At 49.5% G+C, this 24512-nt stretch overlaps 1 protein-coding gene across 6 annotated transcripts in view; it reads right to left on the reverse strand.

Annotated features, from left to right (window-relative positions):
- The window catches only part of HSF2BP (heat shock transcription factor 2 binding protein), a 115660-nt gene that overhangs the window by 79697 nt on the left and 11451 nt on the right, over positions 1 to 24512 (reverse strand). The window contains exon 2 of one of the 6 annotated variants that reach the window (XM_063445661.1): positions 2297 to 2322. Coding sequence is in view for 2 of the 6 variants with exons in the window: in XM_063445647.1 (XP_063301717.1) it covers positions 915 to 941 (27 nt within the window). In the remaining 4 variants the exon portion in view is untranslated. Of the gene's footprint in view, positions 1 to 218; positions 260 to 626; positions 661 to 914; positions 1008 to 2036; positions 2070 to 2296; positions 2323 to 24512 lie in introns of those variants that run through there. The other 5 variants (XM_063445670.1, XM_063445654.1, XM_063445647.1 and 2 more) reach the window with 5 other exon arrangements.

The raw sequence follows: 24512 nt of genomic DNA on the forward strand, positions 1-24512 counted from the left end.
TGTCAAATGTTATCCATGTCAGCACAGTATAGTGGTTATGGTGCTTGGAGTGTTCCATCGCACCACTTACACCTGGCCACCACCAATTCTAAATTGAAACTTTCAACTGGTGCCCGGGGGAGGGGGGGGGGGGGGGACAGACAGTGTGTGGAGCTCTGTGACAGGCACTCTATGTGGAGCTCTGTGACACACACCTTGTGGAGCTCTGTGACACACACCTTGTGGAGCTCTGTGACAGACAGTATGTGGAGCTCTGTGACAGGCACTCTATGTGGAGCTCTGTGACAGGAAGTATGTGGAGCTCAGTGACAGACAGCATGTGGAGCTCTGTGACAGACAGTATGTGGAGCTCAGTGACAGGCAGTATGTGGAGCTCCATGACAGACAGTATGTGGAGCTCTGTGACAGGCAGTATGTGGAGCTCTGTGACAGACAGTATGTGGAGCTCAGTGGCAGGCAGTATGTGGAGCTCTGTGACAGACAGTATGTGGAGCTCTGTGACAGGCAGTATGTTGAGCTCTGTGACACACACCATGTGGAGCTCTGTGACACACACCATGTGGAGCTCTGTGACAGGCAGTATGTGGAGCTCTGTGACACACACCTTGTGAAGCTCTGTGACACACTATGTGGAGCTCAGTGACAGGCAGTATGTGGAGCTCTGTGACAGGCAGTATGTGGAGCTCTGTGACACACACCTTGTGAAACGCTGTGACAGACAGTATGTGGATCTCAGTGACAGGCAGTATGTGGAGCTCTGTGACAGACAGTATGTGGAGCTCTGTGACAGGCAGTATGTGGAGCTCTGTGACAGACAGTATGTGGAGCTCAGTGGCAGGCAGTATGTGGAGCTCTGTGACAGACAGTATGTGGAGCTCTGTGACAGGCAGTATGTTGAGCTCTGTGACACACACCATGTGGAGCTCTGTGACACACACCATGTGGAGCTCTGTGACAGGCAGTATGTGGAGCTCTGTGACAGGCAGTATGTGGAGCTCTGTGACACACACCTTGTGAAGCTCTGTGACACACTATGTGGAGCTCAGTGACAGGCAGTATGTGGAGCTCTGTGACAGGCAGTATGTGGAGCTCTGTGACACACACCTTGTGAAACGCTGTGACAGACAGTATGTGGAGATCAGTGACAGGCAGTATGTGGAGCTCTGTGACAGACAGTATGTGGAGCTCTGTGACAGGCAGTATGTGGAGCTCTGTGACAGACAGTATGTGGAGCTCAGTGGCAGGCAGTATGTGGAGCTCTGTGACAGACAGTATGTGGAGCTCTGTGACAGGCAGTATGTTGAGCTCTGTGACACACACCATGTGGAGCTCTGTGACACACACCATGTGGAGCTCTGTGACAGGCAGTATGTGGAGCTCTGTGACACACACCTTGTGAAGCTCTGTGACACACTATGTGGAGCTCAGTGACAGGCAGTATGTGGAGCTCTGTGACAGGCAGTATGTGGAGCTCTGTGACACACACCTTGTGAAACGCTGTGACAGACAGTATGTGGATCTCAGTGACAGGCAGTATGTGGAGCTCTGTGACAGACAGTATGTGGAGCTCTGTGACAGGCAGTATGTGGAGCTCTGTGACAGACAGTATGTGGAGCTCAGTGGCAGGCAGTATGTGGAGCTCTGTGACAGACAGTATGTGGAGCTCTGTGACAGGCAGTATGTTGAGCTCTGTGACACACACCATGTGGAGCTCTGTGACACACACCATGTGGAGCTCTGTGACAGGCAGTATGTGGAGCTCTGTGACAGGCAGTATGTGGAGCTCTGTGACACACACCTTGTGAAGCTCTGTGACACACTATGTGGAGCTCAGTGACAGGCAGTATGTGGAGCTCTGTGACAGGCAGTATGTGGAGCTCTGTGACACACACCTTGTGAAACGCTGTGACAGACAGTATGTGGAGATCAGTGACAGGCAGTATGTGGAGCTCTGTGACAGACAGTATGTGGAGCTCTGTGACAGGCAGTATGTGGAGCTCAGTGACAGGCAGTATGTGGAGCTCAGTGACAGACACCTTGTGGAGCTCAGTGACAGGCAGTATGTGGAGCTCAGTGACAGGCAGTATTTGGAGCTCTGTGACAGACAGTATGTGGAGCTCTGTGACAGGCAGTATGTGGAGCTCAGTGACAGGCAGTATGTGGAGCTCTGTGACTGGAAGTATTTGGAGCTCTGTGACAGACAGTATGTGGAGCTCTGTGACAGTATGTGGAGCTCTGTGACAGGCAGTATGTGGAGCTCTGTGACAGACAGTATGTGGAGCTCTGTGACACACACCTTGTGGAGCTCTGTGACAGGCAGTATGTGGAGCTCTGTGACAAACAGTATGTGGAGCTCTGTGACAGACAGTATGTGGAGCTCTGTGACAGGCACCTTGTGGAGCTCTGTGACAGTATGTGGAGCACTGTGACAGACAGTATATGGAGCTCTGTGACAGACAATATGTGGAGCTCAGTGACAGAGTATGTGGAGCTCTGTGACAAGCAGTATGTGGAGCTCAGTGACAGACAGTAAGTGGAGCTCAGTGACAGACAGTATGTGGAGCTCTGTGACAGGCAGTATGTGGAGCTCAGTGACAGGCAGTATGTAGAGCTCAGTGACAGGCAGTAAGTGGAGCTCTGTGACAGGCAGTATGTGGAGCTCAGTGACAGGCAGTATGTGGAGCTCTGTGACAGACAGTATGTGGAGCTCTGTGACAGACACCTTGTGGAGCTCAGTGACAAGCAGTATGTGGAGCTCAGTGACAGGCAGTATGTGGAGCTCAGTGTCAGGCAGTATGTGGAGCTCTGTGACAGTATGTGGAGCTCTGTGAAAGACAGTAAGTGGAGCTCAGTGACAGACAGTATGTGGAGCTCTGTGACAAGCAGTATGTGGAGCTCTGTGACAGGCAGTATGTGGAGCTCTGTGACAGGCAGTATGTGGAGCTCTGTGACAGTATGTGGAGCTCTGTGACAGGCAGTATGTGGAGCTCAGTGACAAGCAGTATGTGGAGCTCTGTGACAGACAGTATGTGGAGCTCTGTGACAGTATGTGGAGCTCTGTGACAGGCAGTATGTGGAGCTCTGTGACAGACACCTTGTGGAGCTCTGTGACAGTATGTAGAGCTCTGTGACAGACAGTATGTGGAGCTCTGTGACAGACAGTATGTGGAGCTCAGTGACAGAGTATGTGGAGCTCTGTGACAAGCAGTTTGTGGAGCTCAGTGACAGACAGTAAGTGGAGCTCAGTGACAGACAGTATGTGGAGCTCTGTGACAAGCAATATGTGGAGCTCAGTGACAGACAGTAAGTGGAATTAGTGACAGACAGTATGTGGAGCTCTGTGACAGGCAGTATGTTGAGCTCTGTGACAGACAGTATGTGGAGCTCTGTGAAAGTATGTGGAGCTCTGTGACAGGCAGTAAGTGGAGCTCTGTGACAGGCAATATGTGGAGCTCTGTGACAGTATGTGGAGCTCTGTGACAGGCAGTAAGTGGAGCTCTGTGACAGTATGTGGAGCTCTGTGACAGTATGTGGAGCTCTGTGACAGACAGTTAGTGGAGCTCTGTGACAGACAGTATGTGGAGCTCTGTGCCAGGCAGTATGTGGAGCTCTGTGACAGTATGTGGAGCTCTGTGACAGGCAGTATGTGGAGCTGTGTGACAGGCAGTATGTGGAGCTCTGTGACAGGCAGTATGTGGAGCTCTGTGACAGACAGTGTGTGGAGCTCCGTGACAGGCAGTATGTGGAGCTCTGTGACAGTATGTGGAACTCTGTGACAGGCAGTAAGTGGAGCTCTGTGACAGGCAATATGTGGAGCTCTGTGACAGACAGTATGTGGAGCTCTGTGACAAGACAGTATGTGGAGCTCTGTGACAGACAGTATGTTGAGCTCTGTGACAGTATGTGGAGCTCTGTGACAGACAGTGTAGCGGATTGGTACCGGGCTGTCCCACGACATGTATGAGAATAAGTGTATTTGGTCATATGGCTGGTTTAATGTGTATGAACATGTATAGAAATCATGGTATCCGGTTATAATGACAGTTAAATGTATGTAAAGAATTGTATTCCTCTAGTTGTTCGGTAGAATCATTCAAATAAAACAAGGGAATGAAACTACCGAACAACCAGACCACCCCGTGTAAAGTGTGCCTTCAATTACCGTTTGCAACAATGTTGCAAACGGGTAATTACCTATTCCTGCAGTGTGGTCTTTGTTCTCTGGGTGGCCGCCATTCGGGATGCGAACACGTGGCGGCGGCCATCTTAAACTGCCGAACAGCGGTGTTTTGCCGTCGAGTGTCTGGAACCAAAATCGGACACTTGACTAGGCAAACACCGCTGAGACCTCCAGACTCCTAATACTTCGTGGGGAAACTACCGAACGGCCCGCCGTTCGGTAGAAAGAACCCCACAAACTAGGGGATTCATCCGAATCCCAGTCAGGCCACTTAGCAGTAATATTTCACCCCTTTGCATTCGCCTGTTTGTGACCGACCGCAGGGCCAGAATACATGGAACTGTTTTCGGATACTTTACCTCTGCGGTCGGTCCAAACTTCAAAGTCCCATAACTCCCGAACGCTTCATCCGAATGGGCTAATTTTTAAGTATGTTGGTCCCCCAGAATAGAGCTATCTGGGGATGTTGGATTTGTGGATGTACCCCAAGTATTTAGGGTACATCCAAAACTCGGGGAAAACTGTGTACACGATAAGGGGATTATGATGCTAGAGGAGGGGAGGAGATCTGTGGGAGGTTACTACTTAGAGATTGGATAATGTCTTAAGTGATAGAACCTCCTCCCTTGCATGGGAGAGGGCTTTATAAGGAACTGTGGAATAAAGCTTGTCAGTTCTACTCCTGAAACTGTGTGTCGTCCAGTTATTGGGATTGCGATGGGGATACTGCTGTATTACTTTACCTGCTGGAAACCTTGCCTGTGGACTTAACATCACCTTGTTCCTGAGCCTCACTGGGATCTCTAGTGGAGAATAGCTGTGCAAGATCGGCTCTCCGCTACATTGGTTGGCAGCGCTGGGATCCAAACTCACAGAGGAACAAGCGTAAATGGAGTACGGATGGAGATTGATTTTTCTGCGCTAAAACGCTCCACGCTAAAGGACCTCCTAGAGGCAATGGGTATACAAGCCAGCAATAAGAAGAAAGCAGTACTTGTTACAGAACTCATGGCAGAGTACAGAATGGAGGGCGATTCAGTTCCGGCACAGAGGGAGCCGGGAGGAACACCACAAGGATCGGAATTCCAGAGGCAGGTTCAGTTCAGGCTATCCTTTTATGGGGAAAACCCCCAACAGAAATTGTTACCAGGACAATGGCCGAGGTACAAGAATTCATCCTAAGGACACAGGCACCAGAACAAAGCTCTGCAATTAATGTGCCACAGGAAGGTAAGCCTAAAATACCATACCAGGCTTTTAAAACATATGTGGAGGCAGAGGAAGATATAGACGCTTTCCTGCAAGACTTTGAAAGACTGTGTGCACTGCATAAAATTAACGCAGAGGACTGGGTACCTATTTTGGCCGGAAGGTTAACCGGGAGGGCAGCAGAGGCATATCGGACTGTACCTAATGACGAAATAAGGAATTACAGTAAAGTGAAAGAAATTATACTCGCCAGGTATGCTATAACACCCGAGGCATACCGGCGGAGGTTCCGGGATCTAAAGAAAACAGAGAAGGACTCGCACGCAGAGTGGGCATGCCGATTACAGGGGGCAGCGCTCGGGTGGGTGCAAGCTAGCAAGGCACGTTCTATGGAGGATGTAATACAGATGTTGCTGATGGAGCAGTTCTATGAGGGAGTAACCAATGAGGTCCAGGAATGGGTAAGGGACAGAAACCCTACTTCCCTTACCGAGGCTGCTAGGAAAGCGGATGACTACCTGGATGCACGCAGGTCACAAAAACCTGCAGCTCCAAAAGCAACCTTTAAAACATTCGGGGGAAACACCTACACCCCAGCTCCACCGAGACCACTACCACCACCACCACCACCCGCTGCACAGCCCCGGTTCCGACAACCCACCGCTGGCCCCTGTCATCACTGCCAGAAGTGGGGACATTATAAAAGGGAATGCCCACAGCTACGGGACCGTTCCACCTGGATTCGTCCAGGCCCACCTCCACCCAGGGCGGCCGCAGCCCACCACTACCAGGACCTAGTCACCACCCCGTATGGTTCCGCAGTCCCCATTACTACTGTGGAACAATGGGAGGTACTGCACGAGGCAGATCCGGTCCAGGCCAATGTGGATAATCTACGGCACCATCGACAGACGGTATATCTGAATGGTACAGCAGTCCGGGGATTACGAGATTCGGGAGCCACCATCACTTTGGTACAGAGCCACCTGATTTCAGATCAGGCAAAACTGAACAAAACTGTTGCCGTCCGGGTAGCTGGGGGAGCAGTGTACCGGCTACCTACAGCAAGGGTACATTTACATTGGGGAGCGTGGGCAGGGGAAGTGGAGGTGGGGTTGATGCCGCATTTACCGGCGGAGGTTTTATTGGGGAACGATCTGGGGAGGCTCACTTCTGCTTTTGAGCCCCAGTCGCCCACCACAGGGGAGGTCAACCCTGTAGTCACCCGACAACAGGCCCGCACCCAGGACCACAACACACTGCCGGAGGTCCAGGTAATCAACCCTACCCCCCCCTCTAGAATGTGTCCCCTGGGCTCCACCTAATGAATTTGTAGCTGAAGTCGCAACAGACCCCACGCTTCAGGTGTATAGGGACAAGGTTGGCACGGGTTCCCCCGGGGCGGAGGGAGAGAAGTTTATCTGGGATAAACAACTTTTGTACAGGGAAACAACCAAACAGATTACGGGGTTAGACCCGATAGCGAGGAGACAATTAGTGGTACCACAGCGGTACCGGGCTGAATTACTCCGGATAGCGCATGATATTCCGCTATCCGGACATCTAGGGGTTAGTCGCACCAGGTACAGACTAACCCAGAGTTTCTTCTGGCCAGGGATTAGCCAGGAAGTACGCAGATATTGCACGACTTGCGATACCTGCCAGAGAGTGGGAAAAAGGGGGGATCGCAGGAAGGCTAAACTTCACCCCTTACCCATAATAGAGGAACCTTTTAGCCGAATAGCGGTGGATCTGATAGGCCCCCTCAATAAAGTTAGCCCGTCAGGAAAACGGTATATTTTAACGGTCGTAGATTATGCCACCAGGTATCCAGAAGCAGTGGCTCTGACCAACATCCACGCTGAGACGGTCGCGGATGCCCTCATGCGGATATTCTCCCGGATGGGATTACCCAGGGAGATTATCTCGGATCAGGGTACCCAGTTTACCGCAGAATTCACCCAACACCTCTGGAGGATCTGTGGCATTAAGCCTATTATCAGTGCCCCTTACCACCCCCAGACGAACGGGCTCTGCGAACGATTCAATGGTACCTTGAAGCAGATGCTCCGAACCTTCGCAGAGACCCACAAGGACTGGGAACGATTCCTGCCGCACCTCCTATTCGCATACCGGGAGGTGCCGCAGGAATCCACAGGGTTCTCCCCGTTTGAATTATTGTTTGGAAGGAGGGTCCGAGGCCCATTGGATCTTATTAGAGAGCATTGGGAGGGAGACCGGAGCACAGATGGCACTCCCATCCTACCATATGTGTTGGCCTTTCGGGACCGCCTAGAAGCGTTGACCAAGACGGTAAGGGAAAACCTTCAGGAGGCCCAGACCCGCCAGCGTACATGGTATGATCGGGGAGCCAGGGACCGTAGCTTTCAGGTCGGGCAGAAGGTACTAATTTTAAAACCTGTCCGACATGATAAGTTACAGGCCGCCTGGCAGGGCCCATATAAGGTGGTGGAGCAAAGATGCGATACCACCTATATTATCGGCCCCTGCACAGGGACTGGGGGGCGACGCATGCTCCATGTGAACATGCTGAAGCCCTACCACGAGCGTACTGAGGAGGTAACCGCCATCTGTGCTCCTAACACGGAAGAGTTTGACAGCTTACCCCTCCCCGATTTGCTGGGGGATGGGCAGCTGTCCGGGGATTTAGGGGAGGTTGCGCTGGGAGATCGGCTGAGCCCACAGGAGCGGATCGAGGTACAGCAACTATTGGAAGAGAAACGCGACACGTTCTCTAATGTACCTGGATACACGCCTCTGGCAACTCACCGGGTCGAGACCCCAGGGCAACTACCCATGCGCCAGACGCCATACCGCATTCCAGAAGCGGTACGGGCAAACATGCGTAAGGAGATCGACGAAATGCTCCAACTGGGGGTGATTGAACCCTCAGACAGTCCTTGGGCATCTCCTGTAGTCCTCGTACCAAAGCGAGACGGTACGACCCGCTTCTGCGTGGACTATAGGAGATTGAACGAGAAGACTGTATCTGACGCCTATCCGATGCCCCGGATAGACGAGTTACTGGACAGAATGGCCAGGGGCCAATACCTCACCACTATTGACTTGTGTAAAGGGTATTGGCAAATCCCCCTGGCCCCAGACGCCATCCCGAAGTCGGCCTTTGTCACCCCATTTGGCTTGTACCAGTTTAAGGTCATGCCATTTGGGATGAAAAACGCCCCAGCCACCTTCCAAAGGATGGTGGATCGACTCCTAGATGGATTCCAGGACTATACATTTGCCTACCTGGACGATATTGCTATTTTTAGCAATACGTGGCAGGAACACTTAGCTCACATCGGAGCTGTACTAGATAGGATAAGGGAAGCAGGTCTGACCTTGAAGCCGGCCAAGTGTAGTATCGGCATGGCTGAGGTACAATACCTGGGACATAGAGTAGGGTGCGGTAAACAGAAACCCGAACCCGCCAAAGTAGAGGCTGTAGCCCAGTGGCCCACCCCTAGGACTAAGACCCAGGTTTTAGCGTTTCTAGGGACAGCAGGGTATTACAGGAAGTTTGTTCCCAATGATAGCGCCCTGGCCAAACCCCTCACTGACCTGACCCGTAAGAACCTTCCCCGCCAAGTAAACTGGACCCCGGAGTGTGAGCAGGCATTCCAACAATTGAAAAATGCACTGATAAATGCCCCTGTCTTGGCAGCTCCCAATCCAACTAAACGTTTTCTTGTTCACACAGACGCTTCTATGTTTGGATTGGGGGCAGTACTGAGTCAAGTCGGGGCCGATGGCGGAGAACATCCAGTGGCTTACATCAGTCGCAAACTGTTACCTCGAGAAGTAAGCTACGCCGCCATCGAAAAGGAATGCCTGGCTGTGGTGTGGGCCCTAAAGAAGCTACAACCCTATTTATATGGACAGCCCTTTTCCTTGCTCACGGATCACAACCCGTTAGTCTGGCTGAACCGGGTGGCTGGAGACAACGCCAGGCTGCTGCGCTGGAATTTGGCGCTACAGCCTTTTGACTTTAATATCCAGTACCGGCCGGGTAAGCAGAATTGAAATGCTGACGGGTTGTCAAGACAAACTGACTTAGAGAAATGATCCGTGAGCCCCCGGACATCCCCAAGCCGATCCGTGTTGGATCAGACTGTGTATGCCGGCTTGTGGGCAAGGGGGAGCAGTGTAGCGGATTGGTACCGGGCTGTCCCACGACATGTATGAGAATAAGCTCTGTGACAGGCAGTTAGTGGAGCTCTGTGACAGACAGTATGTGGAGCTCTGTGCCAGGCAGTATGTGGAGCTCTGTGACAGTATGTGGAGCTCTGTGACAGGCAGTATGTGGAGCTGTGTGACAGGCAGTATGTGGAGCTCTGTGACAGGCAGTATGTGGAGCTCTGTGACAGACAGTGTGTGGAGCTCCGTGACAGGCAGTATGTGGAGCTCTGTGACAGTATGTGGAACTCTGTGACAGGCAGTAAGTGGAGCTCTGTGACAGGCAATATGTGGAGCTCTGTGACAGACAGTATGTGGAGCTCTGTGACAAGACAGTATGTGGAGCTCTGTGACAGACAGTATGTTGAGCTCTGTGACAGTATGTGGAGCTCTGTGACAGACAGTGTAGCGGATTGGTACCGGGCTGTCCCACGACATGTATGAGAATAAGTGTATTTGGTCATATGGCTGGTTTAATGTGTATGAACATGTATAGAAATCATGGTATCCGGTTATAATGACAGTTAAATGTATGTAAAGAATTGTATTCCTCTAGTTGTTCGGTAGAATCATTCAAATAAAACAAGGGAATGAAACTACCAAACAACCAGACCACCCCGTGTAAAGTGTGCCTTCAATTACCGTTTGCAACAATGTTGCAAACGGGTAATTACCTATTCCTGCAGTGTGGTCTTTGTTCTCTGGGTGGCCGCCATTCGGGATGCGAACACGTGGCGGCGGCCATCTTAAACTGCCGAACAGCGGTGTTTTGCCGTCGAGTGTCTGGAACCAAAATCGGACACTTGACTAGGCAAACACCGCTGAGACCTCCAGACTCCTAATACTTCGTGGGGAAACTACCGAACGGCCCGCCGTTCGGTAGAAAGAACCCCACAAACTAGGGGATTCATCCGAATCCCAGTCAGGCCACTTAGCAGTAATATTTCACCCCTTTGCATTCGCCTGTTTGTGACCGACCGCAGGGCCAGAATACATGGAACTGTTTTCGGATACTTTACCTCTGCGGTCGGTCCAAACTTCAAAGTCCCATAACTCCCGAACGCTTCATCCGAATGGGCTAATTTTTAAGTATGTTGGTCCCCCAGAATAGAGCTATCTGGGGATGTTGGATTTGTGGATGTACCCCAAGTATTTAGGGTACATCCAAAACTCGGGGAAAACTGTGTACACGATAAGGGGATTATGATGCTAGAGGAGGGGAGGAGATCTGTGGGAGGTTACTACTTAGAGATTGGATAATGTCTTAAGTGATAGAACCTCCTCCCTTGCATGGGAGAGGGCTTTATAAGGAACTGTGGAATAAAGCTTGTCAGTTCTACTCCTGAAACTGTGTGTCGTCCAGTTATTGGGATTGCGATGGGGATACTGCTGTATTACTTTACCTGCTGGAAACCTTGCCTGTGGACTTAACATCACCTTGTTCCTGAGCCTCACTGGGATCTCTAGTGGAGAATAGCTGTGCAAGATCGGCTCTCCGCTACATTGGTTGGCAGCGCTGGGATCCAAACTCACAGAGGAACAAGCGTAAATGGAGTACGGATGGAGATTGATTTTTCTGCGCTAAAACGCTCCACGCTAAAGGACCTCCTAGAGGCAATGGGTATACAAGCCAGCAATAAGAAGAAAGCAGTACTTGTTACAGAACTCATGGCAGAGTACAGAATGGAGGGCGATTCAGTTCCGGCACAGAGGGAGCCGGGAGGAACACCACAAGGATCGGAATTCCAGAGGCAGGTTCAGTTCAGGCTATCCTTTTATGGGGAAAACCCCCAACAGAAATTGTTACCAGGACAATGGCCGAGGTACAAGAATTCATCCTAAGGACACAGGCACCAGAACAAAGCTCTGCAATTAATGTGCCACAGGAAGGTAAGCCTAAAATACCATACCAGGCTTTTAAAACATATGTGGAGGCAGAGGAAGATATAGACGCTTTCCTGCAAGACTTTGAAAGACTGTGTGCACTGCATAAAATTAACGCAGAGGACTGGGTACCTATTTTGGCCGGAAGGTTAACCGGGAGGGCAGCAGAGGCATATCGGACTGTACCTAATGACGAAATAAGGAATTACAGTAAAGTGAAAGAAATTATACTCGCCAGGTATGCTATAACACCCGAGGCATACCGGCGGAGGTTCCGGGATCTAAAGAAAACAGAGAAGGACTCGCACGCAGAGTGGGCATGCCGATTACAGGGGGCAGCGCTCGGGTGGGTGCAAGCTAGCAAGGCACGTTCTATGGAGGATGTAATACAGATGTTGCTGATGGAGCAGTTCTATGAGGGAGTAACCAATGAGGTCCAGGAATGGGTAAGGGACAGAAACCCTACTTCCCTTACCGAGGCTGCTAGGAAAGCGGATGACTACCTGGATGCACGCAGGTCACAAAAACCTGCAGCTCCAAAAGCAACCTTTAAAACATTCGGGGGAAACACCTACACCCCAGCTCCACCGAGACCACTACCACCACCACCACCACCCGCTGCACAGCCCCGGTTCCGACAACCCACCGCTGGCCCCTGTCATCACTGCCAGAAGTGGGGACATTATAAAAGGGAATGCCCACAGCTACGGGACCGTTCCACCTGGATTCGTCCAGGCCCACCTCCACCCAGGGCGGCCGCAGCCCACCACTACCAGGACCTAGTCACCACCCCGTATGGTTCCGCAGTCCCCATTACTACTGTGGAACAATGGGAGGTACTGCACGAGGCAGATCCGGTCCAGGCCAATGTGGATAATCTACGGCACCATCGACAGACGGTATATCTGAATGGTACAGCAGTCCGGGGATTACGAGATTCGGGAGCCACCATCACTTTGGTACAGAGCCACCTGATTTCAGATCAGGCAAAACTGAACAAAACTGTTGCCGTCCGGGTAGCTGGGGGAGCAGTGTACCGGCTACCTACAGCAAGGGTACATTTACATTGGGGAGCGTGGGCAGGGGAAGTGGAGGTGGGGTTGATGCCGCATTTACCGGCGGAGGTTTTATTGGGGAACGATCTGGGGAGGCTCACTTCTGCTTTTGAGCCCCAGTCGCCCACCACAGGGGAGGTCAACCCTGTAGTCACCCGACAACAGGCCCGCACCCAGGACCACAACACACTGCCGGAGGTCCAGGTAATCAACCCTACCCCCCCCTCTAGAATGTGTCCCCTGGGCTCCACCTAATGAATTTGTAGCTGAAGTCGCAACAGACCCCACGCTTCAGGTGTATAGGGACAAGGTTGGCACGGGTTCCCCCGGGGCGGAGGGAGAGAAGTTTATCTGGGATAAACAACTTTTGTACAGGGAAACAACCAAACAGATTACGGGGTTAGACCCGATAGCGAGGAGACAATTAGTGGTACCACAGCGGTACCGGGCTGAATTACTCCGGATAGCGCATGATATTCCGCTATCCGGACATCTAGGGGTTAGTCGCACCAGGTACAGACTAACCCAGAGTTTCTTCTGGCCAGGGATTAGCCAGGAAGTACGCAGATATTGCACGACTTGCGATACCTGCCAGAGAGTGGGAAAAAGGGGGGATCGCAGGAAGGCTAAACTTCACCCCTTACCCATAATAGAGGAACCTTTTAGCCGAATAGCGGTGGATCTGATAGGCCCCCTCAATAAAGTTAGCCCGTCAGGAAAACGGTATATTTTAACGGTCGTAGATTATGCCACCAGGTATCCAGAAGCAGTGGCTCTGACCAACATCCACGCTGAGACGGTCGCGGATGCCCTCATGCGGATATTCTCCCGGATGGGATTACCCAGGGAGATTATCTCGGATCAGGGTACCCAGTTTACCGCAGAATTCACCCAACACCTCTGGAGGATCTGTGGCATTAAGCCTATTATCAGTGCCCCTTACCACCCCCAGACGAACGGGCTCTGCGAACGATTCAATGGTACCTTGAAGCAGATGCTCCGAACCTTCGCAGAGACCCACAAGGACTGGGAACGATTCCTGCCGCACCTCCTATTCGCATACCGGGAGGTGCCGCAGGAATCCACAGGGTTCTCCCCGTTTGAATTATTGTTTGGAAGGAGGGTCCGAGGCCCATTGGATCTTATTAGAGAGCATTGGGAGGGAGACCGGAGCACAGATGGCACTCCCATCCTACCATATGTGTTGGCCTTTCGGGACCGCCTAGAAGCGTTGACCAAGACGGTAAGGGAAAACCTTCAGGAGGCCCAGACCCGCCAGCGTACATGGTATGATCGGGGAGCCAGGGACCGTAGCTTTCAGGTCGGGCAGAAGGTACTAATTTTAAAACCTGTCCGACATGATAAGTTACAGGCCGCCTGGCAGGGCCCATATAAGGTGGTGGAGCAAAGATGCGATACCACCTATATTATCGGCCCCTGCACAGGGACTGGGGGGCGACGCATGCTCCATGTGAACATGCTGAAGCCCTACCACGAGCGTACTGAGGAGGTAACCGCCATCTGTGCTCCTAACACGGAAGAGTTTGACAGCTTACCCCTCCCCGATTTGCTGGGGGATGGGCAGCTGTCCGGGGATTTAGGGGAGGTTGCGCTGGGAGATCGGCTGAGCCCACAGGAGCGGATCGAGGTACAGCAACTATTGGAAGAGAAACGCGACACGTTCTCTAATGTACCTGGATACACGCCTCTGGCAACTCACCGGGTCGAGACCCCAGGGCAACTACCCATGCGCCAGACGCCATACCGCATTCCAGAAGCGGTACGGGCAAACATGCGTAAGGAGATCGACGAAATGCTCCAACTGGGGGTGATTGAACCCTCAGACAGTCCTTGGGCATCTCCTGTAGTCCTCGTACCAAAGCGAGACGGTACGACCCGCTTCTGCGTGGACTATAGGAGATTGAACGAGAAGACTGTATCTGACGCCTATCCGATGCCCCGGATAGACGAGTTACTGGACAGAATGGCCAGGGGCCAATACCTCACCACTATTGACTTGTGTAAAGGGTATTGGCAAATCCCCCTGGCCCCAGACGCCATCCCGAAGTCGGCCTTTGTCACCCCATTTGGCTTGTACCAGTTTAAGGTCATGCCATTTGGGATGAAAAACGCCCCAGCCACCTTCCAAAGGATGGTGGATCGACTCCTAGATGGATTCCAGGACTATACATTTGCCTACCTGGACGATATTGCTATTTTTAGCAATACGTGGCAGGAACACTTAGCTCACATCGGAGCTGTACTAGATAGGATAAGGGAAGCAGGTCTGACCTTGAAGCCGGCCAAGTGTAGTATCGGCATGGCTGAGGTACAATACCTGGGACATAGAGTAGGGTGCGGTAAACAGAAACCCGAACCCGCCAAAGTAGAGGCTGTAGCCCAGTGGCCCACCCCTAGGACTAAGACCCAGGTTTTAGCGTTTCTAGGGACAGCAGGGTATTACAGGAAGTTTGTTCCCAATGATAGCGCCCTGGCCAAACCCCTCACTGACCTGACCCGTAAGAACCTTCCCCGCCAAGTAAACTGGACCCCGGAGTGTGAGCAGGCATTCCAACAATTGAAAAATGCACTGATAAATGCCCCTGTCTTGGCAGCTCCCAATCCAACTAAACGTTTTCTTGTTCACACAGACGCTTCTATGTTTGGATTGGGGGCAGTACTGAGTCAAGTCGGGGCCGATGGCGGAGAACATCCAGTGGCTTACATCAGTCGCAAACTGTTACCTCGAGAAGTAAGCTACGCCGCCATCGAAAAGGAATGCCTGGCTGTGGTGTGGGCCCTAAAGAAGCTACAACCCTATTTATATGGACAGCCCTTTTCCTTGCTCACGGATCACAACCCGTTAGTCTGGCTGAACCGGGTGGCTGGAGACAACGCCAGGCTGCTGCGCTGGAATTTGGCGCTACAGCCTTTTGACTTTAATATCCAGTACCGGCCGGGTAAGCAGAATTGAAATGCTGACGGGTTGTCAAGACAAACTGACTTAGAGAAATGATCCGTGAGCCCCCGGACATCCCCAAGCCGATCCGTGTTGGATCAGACTGTGTATGCCGGCTTGTGGGCAAGGGGGAGCAGTGTAGCGGATTGGTACCGGGCTGTCCCACGACATGTATGAGAATAAGCTCTGTGACAGGCAGTTAGTGGAGCTCTGTGACAGACAGTATGTGGAGCTCTGTGCCAGGCAGTATGTGGAGCTCTGTGACAGTATGTGGAGCTCTGTGACAGGCAGTATGTGGAGCTGTGTGACAGGCAGTATGTGGAGCTCTGTGACAGGCAGTATGTGGAGCTCTGTGACAGACAGTGTGTGGAGCTCCGTGACAGGCAGTATGTGGAGCTCTGTGACAGTATGTGGAACTCTGTGACAGGCAGTAAGTGGAGCTCTGTGACAGGCAATATGTGGAGCTCTGTGACAGACAGTATGTGGAGCTCTGTGACAAGACAGTATGTGGAGCTCTGAGACAGACAGTATGTTGAGCTCTGTGACAGTATGTGGAGCTCTGTGACAGACAGTGTAGCGGATTGGTACCGGGCTGTCCCACGACATGTATGAGAATAAGTGTATTTGGTCATATGGCTGGTTTAATGTGTATGAACATGTATAGAAATCATGGTATCCGGTTATAATGACAGTTAAATGTATGTAAAGAATTGTATTCCTCTAGTTGTTCGGTAGAATCATTCAAATAAAACAAGGGAATGAAACTACCAAACAACCAGACCACCCCGTGTAAAGTGTGCCTTCAATTACCGTTTGCAACAATGTTGCAAACGGGTAATTACCTATTCCTGCAGTGTGGTCTTTGTTCTCTGGGTGGCCGCCATTCGGGATGCGAACACGTGGCGGCGGCCATCTTAAACTGCCGAACAGCGGTGTTTTGCCGTCGAGTGTCTGGAACCAAAATCGGACACTTGACTAGGCAAACACCGCTGAGACCTCCAGACTCCTAATACTTCGTGGGGAAACTACCGAACGGCCCGCCGTTCGGTAGAAAGAACCCCACAAACTAGGGGATTCATCCGAATCCCAGTCAGGCCACTTAGCAGTAATATTTCACCCCTTTGCATTCGCCTGTTTGTGACCGACCGCAGGGCCAGAATACATGGAACTGTTTTCGGATACTTTACCTCTGCGGTCGGTCCAAACTTCAAAGTCCCATAACTCCCGAACGCTTCATCCGAATGGGCTAATTTTTAAGTATGTTGGCCCCCCAGAATAGAGCTATCTGGGGATGTTGGATTTGTGGATGTACCCCAAGTATTTAGGGTACATCCAAAACTCGGGGAAAACTGTGTACACGATAAGGGGATTATGATGCTAGAGGAGGGGAGGAGATCTGTGGGAGGTTACTACTTAGAGATTGGATAATGTCTTAAGTGATAGAACCTCCTCCCTTGCATGGGAGAGGGCTTTATAAGGAACTGTGGAATAAAGCTTGTCAGTTCTACTCCTGAAACTGTGTGTCGTCCAGTTATTGGGATTGCGATGGGGATACTGCTGTATTACTTTACCTGCTGGAAACCTTGCCTGTGGACTTAACATCACCTTGTTCCTGAGCCTCACTGGGATCTCTAGTGGAGAATAGCTGTGCAAGATCGGCTCTCCGCTACAGACAGTATGTGGAGCTCTGTGACAGTATGTGGAGCTCTGTGACAGACAGTATGTGGAGCTCTGTGACAGACAGTATGTGGAGCTCTGTGACAGTATGTGGAGCTCTGTGACAGACAGTATGTGGAGCTCTGTGACAGACAGTATGTGGAGCTCTGTGACAGACAGTATGAAGAGCTCTGTGACAGGCAGTGTGTAGAGCTCTGTGACAGACAGTATGTGGAGCTCTGTGACACACCTTGTGGAGCTCTGTGACAGGCAGTATGTGGAGGTCTGTGACAGAAAGTATGTGGAGCTCTGTGACAGGCAGTATGTTGAGCTCTGTGACAGGCAGTATGTGGAGCTCTGTGCCAGGCAGTATGTGGAGCTCTGTGACAGACACTATGTGGAGCTCTGTGACAGGCAGTATGTGGAGCTGTGTGACAGGAAGTATGTGGAGCTCTGTGACAGGCAGTATGTGGAGCTCTGTGACAGACAGTATGTGGAGCTCTGTGACAGTATGTGGAGCTCTGTGACAGGCAGTATGTTGAGCTCTGTGACAGTATGTGGAGCTCTGTGACAGGCAGTATGTGGAGCTCTGTGACAGTATGTGGAGCTCTGTGACAGACAGTATGTGGAACTCTGTGACAGGCAGTATGTGGAGCTCAGTGACAGACAGTATGTGGAGCTCTGTGACAGTATGTAGAGCTCTGTGACAGACAGTATGTGGAGCTCTGTGACAGGCAGTATGTGGAGCTCTGTGACAGGCAGTATGTGGAGCTCTGTGACCGTATGTGGAGCTCTGTGACCGTATGTGGAGCTCTGTGACAGGCAGTATGTGGAGCTCTGTGAAAGTATGTGGAGCTCTGTGACAGGCAGTATGTGGAGCTCTGTGACAGACCGTATGTGGAGCTCTGTGACAGGCAGTATGTGGAGCTCTGTGACAGTATGTGGAGCTCAGTGACAGGCAGTATGTGGAGCTCTGTGACAGACAGTATGTGGAGCTCTGTTGATACCGGAGAAACGGACGGAAGCCAATCACAGAGAGATGGACACAGGTTTCTTCAGGAAGGAAGAGATTCTTTATTCGGTTCACCGATCGGGACTCAGAGGGACTAATGTCACCAAAATACAACAAGTTCTGAGCCCCGGACAATAGTGTAGGCTCCTTATATAAGCATGTAACTCCACCCATAAGTAGCTCCACCCACACATTCTCTTACCCAATCAATCGAATAAGAACTAACTTCCTGTTTGATCGCATGGCTTGCCCAGCACAATGGAGGAGGGGAATACTACATCCGGTATGCTCGCACATGCTCTGTACACTACTGATCGTATCTTTGCCACGTGCAACCAACCGACTGATACACCAGTATATGCACGTACACATGCCACGTGGTAATCTCGGCCTACTAAATTTATTTTTACCGAGATTCCACCACATTCCCCCCTTTGATGCCTCTGATATTTTCACAATTACGGAGGCATCACTTAACCTTAGTTTGCATATACCTCAGGTTGCCATGAACCAGACCAGACTTTGCGACTAATGACGTGAATCCCTCAACATTCTTCTTCCTGCACTAGTTCTCCCTGATTTAGAGCCTCATATCTATATATGGCCATGATCTCTGCAGCAGCCTTTCTTTCTGCTATATTTTCTATAATGCCCTGCACAGACCTAACTACCAAAGGAACAAGACATGGTAGGAGAAGACACAGCATTAAGATTAGCATGACTCTACCTACCAATGCCTTAAGTCCTCCAAACTGCTCATACCAATTACCAAACCAACTACTTGGATTATACCCTTTCCATACCTGAGTAGGCACATGCGCTAGTTTAACCATATGGCTAGTAAGCTCAGCTATTGCTTGCCCTTCATCATCTATTTGAAGACAGCAATTGCTTAGGTTAAACTTCCCACATACACCTCCCTCTACTGCCAATAGATAATCCAAAGCTAATCTATTTTGGTAAACGGCTGTCCTCATCCTAGTATTATGCTTCGCTAGGAGATTGAGCGCTTGTGATGTCTCATTGGTAATTATCTCAACCACTGCCTGTAACCTTATAATGCGGTTGAGCATATATTTGGGGTTCTATATCCGAAAGTACCATCTTCTGCCCAAGTGGCTGGCCCATAATAATCTATGATACGCTGGGGAGGCCACTCATTATCTTCCCAGGTACCTATCTCTAGGGGTCCCCTTTTCTTCCTATGATTCACATCATATACTTTAACTCCCAAAGTCTCTCCTGTTTCAATAGGCAACAAGAAGAAGGATGGTTTGAGCATACCTAACACACACGCCCCTTCCCAGTCCTGTGGTAACTCCGAATAGGCCTTCTTACCACAGATCCAGTACAAATTTGCTGGGGCTTTCCAACTAGATGTGATAGATAGATCAAACCACACGTCCTTTAAATTGGCATAATTTGCAAACGAGTTAGGTGGTTCTGAGACATTTGAAGCCGACCACCAGGTTGTATTCTTCGTATCATCATCATAAGCTTTTTGCCCTAGACAAGTTAGTTCTCCTACAGATGTGTTAAACATTATTCCTTTTCTTGCTATGCAAACATAACCTATGATGGAGGTCTTTAATCGCCACTCAGATTTACCTCTAACACTCATTTGATAATCGGCTTGAGAAGATATTATTTGTTCAATTGTCTCAGAACCGGACATTACCTCCTTAGCTTCCCAGGGCCATTGGTCTCCCATGTTAGTACCTCCACATACATAGCAGTTGGTCACATTAAGACTACCAGCAATACTTTCAGCTAAATCTATAAACAGGTTTTTAGCATTATGGGGGATCTTATTTTCTACACTCATCTCTTCATAAAAAGAATGGAAAACCTGATGAGTTTGGGATGCTACGGTATCGGTCTCTATCCCTATAAATAATATTGTCCCAGGATCTAAACCCGTCCCATATATCTGGAACCCAAATAAGTTACCAAACCTATCTAAAAATTGTTCAGGATTATTAATAAGTATATGGACTGGGTTACACTCCATAGACTTACAATACGGTTTGGTAGGCAACTTAGTAACAATCATATCCTTATCTACTGTCTGTCCCCAAGTTGCCCACCCCAGACCAATATGGGCAATAATTATAATCCCTATCTGGGCATTTTGGACTTACGTACTTATTTTTACTACTGGGACAAATATACTTATCGTTAGACCCATACGTTCTCTCCCATTTAAGATCCCCACATACATTCCACGGCTTTCTACCACTTGATATCGCTTTACATGAATCAAATAGCAGAACACCCGAAGAATGTACGGTTTCTAATACTGTTTTATTTATTAGGGTCCCCTGTGGATCTCCATTCCGGAGGGTCAACCAAATCGTACGGGGTTGATACTCTGGATTGAAGCACTTAGGGTCTCCTACTCCTAAATGGCATACACTATATTCTATACCTAAGTATCTACACCTAGACACATATCCTTTACACTCATATTGTGAATGCCAAATTAGGGTCTGGGAAATATGATTACCTGTTATAGTAGTCTTAATGCAAACCTCACAGCTAGGTGTGTCGGTACCTCTACCTTCCTGAATATTTAAAAACACAAAAATACACATTATCAAAAACACTTCTTTTGACGTCTTCATCCTCAGTCTTCGTCCGTGCGATGGCACCTCAGCTTCCAGGATGTAAGGGCTGCCAGGAATGGAGTTCTGCTCTACCCTTCACAGAGGTCCCTTCGAGACACCCTGGCTATGACACGTGGGTAAGTGGTCAGGCTTTATTATGGCCGTCAAAACACTCACTTACTGATCTCTTTAAATACAATTGTAATCCCAATATCTCCTCGTCACTCCGACTGAGTCGTGCACTTTAACCGGATCTTGCAGGGATTCTCTGGATCTGGTGTAGCTTGCCAAGAATCTACTGCTGCTGGTTTAACCCTGGAGTGATGAATCCACGGAGTCACTTCAGCCACCTTTATTGCTGTAGGGGTAGACAAAAGAACAACATAAGGACCCCTCCACTTAGGCCCTAACGGTATACTGTTCCACTCTTTAATCCACACTTGATCTCCTGTTTGATAGCTATGAACAGGGGGATAAATATTCACAGGTAATCTATCTTGTACCCATTTCTGTACCTCCTCCATAGTTTTACCCAACTCTACAACCTGCTGCCGGGTAATTCTTTCTCCCAACTGACTCAAATCCCCCCTTAAGTTACCAAGTACGGGAGGTGAACGCCCATACATGATTTCAAAAGGTGAGAGACCCATTCTTCTGGTAGGTGTACTACGAATACGTAACAGAGCTATAGGCAAAAGAACATTCCACTTAAGCTGAGTCTCTTGACACATCTTTGCCAACTGGTTCTTAATAGTTCTATTCATTCTTTCTACTTTACCAGAGCTCTGAGGTCTATATGCCGTATGAAGCTTCCACTTAATACCAAGCATATGAGTCAGTTGTTGTAGGCACTGATGAACAAAGGCTGGACCATTATCCGATCCTATAGAGCATGGTAGTCCATATTGAGGTATTATTTCTCGTAACAGGAATCGTACAACTTCTCCTGCTTTCTCTGTACGAGTAGGACATGCTTCTACCCAGCCTGAATAGGTACACACAACTACTAGTAGGTAGCGATGTCCACCGGATTTAGGCATTACTGTATAGTCTATTTGAAGATCGGACATAGGGAGTCCCGCCATATACTGGACTCCCGGTGGTTTCACTGGTCCTTGCCTTGCGTTGTTCTTAGCACATATTACACATCTTCGTACAAAGGCTTGAGTCAAGTTGGACAATCTTGGTATGTAGAAATGTTTTCTGAGAGATTCTTCCATACTATCTCTTCCAGAATGTGTCCCGTTGTGATAGTTCTGTACAATTTTTACAGCTAGTGATGCTGGAATGACTATTCTTCCATCTTCTAACTGATACCATTTGTTCTCCAGGTACTTCCCAGCTTCAGTCTTTAACCACTCTTCTGTATAAACTGGAGTCCATTGAGACAGTGGAGTCGGTATAAGTGCAGCTATATGTTCCACATATTCCTGTCTTCCTGATTCAGCGGCACGCTTAGCTGCATTATCTGCCATCCGATTTCTTTTGGTTACATCACCATCTCCTTTCAGATGCGCCCGACAATGTATAATACCAACTTCTTTTGGTTCCCACACGGCTTCCAGTAATTGTAATATTTCAGCTGCGTACTTAAAGGGAAACTCCAGTGCCAGAAAAACGATCCGTTTTTCTGGCACTGGAGGGTCCCTCTCCCTCCCACCCACCAATCCCCGGTTAGTGAAGGGGTGAAAACCCCTTCAGTGACTTACCTGGGACAGCGGCGATGTCCCTCGCCGCTGTCTCCGCCTCCGCGACGCTCCTCCTAATGATTACGTCGGCCGGTGGGCGAGACTAATCTTGCTCACCGGCCGAGGAGACCTAATGCGCATGCGCGGAAATTCCGCGCATGCGCATTACGTCTCCCCATAGCAAAGCATTGAAAAATCATTTCAATGCTTTCCTATGGGGAATAGAGCGACGCTGGAGGTCCTCACACAGCGTGAGGACGTCCTGCGACGCTCTAGCACAGGAAACCTGTGCTAGAACCCAGGAAGTGACCTCTAGTGGCTGTCTAATAGACAGCCACTAGAGGTGGAGTTAACCCTGCAATGTAAATATTGCAGTTTATGAAAAACTGCAATAATTACACTTGCAGGGTTAAGGGTAGTGGGAGTTGGCACCCAGACCACTCCAATGAGCAGAAGTGGTCTGGGTGCCTGGAGTGTCCCTTTAATTTCTTTACCCTCTGAATTCAATAGTCCTCTTTCTTTATACAAAGCTCCGTGGGCATGAGTGGTTAAAAACGCATACCGTATATACTCGAGTATAAGACGAGTTTTTCAGCACATTTTTTGTGCTGAAAAACCCCCACTCGTCTTATACTCGAGTCAGTTGTCTGTATTATGGCAATTTTCATTGCCATAATACAGAGATGGACCGGGGGCTGTCAGGAAGCTTTAACTTACCTTCACAGCAGCTCCTGTCAGCTCCCTTCTCTCTTCTCCGGTGCGTGCAGCTCCCAGGTCAGCTTCCTCTGCAACTCTCGCGAGAGCCGCGGGGTCAGAGCGTTGCCACGGGTTACCGTGGCAACGCTCCGCGCGGCCGCGAGAGTTGCAGAGGGAGTTGACCTGGGAGCTGCACGCACCGGAGAAGAGAGAAGGGAGCTGACAGGAGCTGCTGTGAAGGTAAGTTACAGCTTCCTGACAGCCCCCTCCTACAGCCCATCCACTGGACCACCAGGGAGTGAGAGCCCCCCTCCCTGGCCAGCTAACAAGCAGGGAGGGGGGACGAAAAAATAAAAATATTAATAATAAAACAAATAATAATAAGGAAAAAATAATTAAAATAATAATACAAATAATAATAAAATTAAAAAAAATAGTTACCAAAAAAAATAACATTAAAAAAATATTAAAATAATAATTAAATAATAATTAATAAAATGCCCACCCCCCACCAATGCTCTGCACTCACACACACACACTGCACATACACACACTGCATTCATACACACTGCACTGCATTCATTATAAACACACTGCATTCATACACACTGCACTCACACACACTGCACTCATACATACACACTGCACTCATATACACACTGCACTCATATACACACTGCACTCATATACACACACTGCACTGCATTCATTATACACACACTGCATACACACTGCACTCATACACACACACTGCACTCATACACACACTGCATACACACTGCACTCATACACACACTGCACTGCATTCATACACACACTGCATACACACTGCACTCATACACACACTGCACTGCATTCATACACACACTGCATACACACTGCACTCATACACACACTGCACTGCATTCATACACACACTGCATACACACTGCACTCATACACACACTGCACTGCATTCATTATATACACACTGCATTCATACACACACTGCATTCATACACACACACACACACACACTGCACTGCATTCATTATACACACACTGCACTCATACACACACACTGCACTCCATTCATTATATACACACTGCACTCATACACACACTGCATACACACACACTGCATTCATATACACACTGCATTAATTATATACACACACTGTAAATAAATATTCAGTTAATATAATTTTTTTAGGATCTAATTTTATTTAGAAATGTACCAGTAGCTGCTGCATTTCCCACCCTAGTCTTATACTCGAGTCAATAAGTTTTCCCAGTTTTTTGGGGTAAAATTAGGGGCCTCGGCTTATATTCGGGTCGGCTTATACTCGAGTATATACGGTACTTGGAGTCCGTGTAGATGTTCACTCTTA

Source organism: Pelobates fuscus, chromosome 1 (genome assembly GCF_036172605.1).
Source record: "Pelobates fuscus isolate aPelFus1 chromosome 1, aPelFus1.pri, whole genome shotgun sequence".
Taxonomy (NCBI): domain Eukaryota; kingdom Metazoa; phylum Chordata; class Amphibia; order Anura; family Pelobatidae; genus Pelobates; species Pelobates fuscus.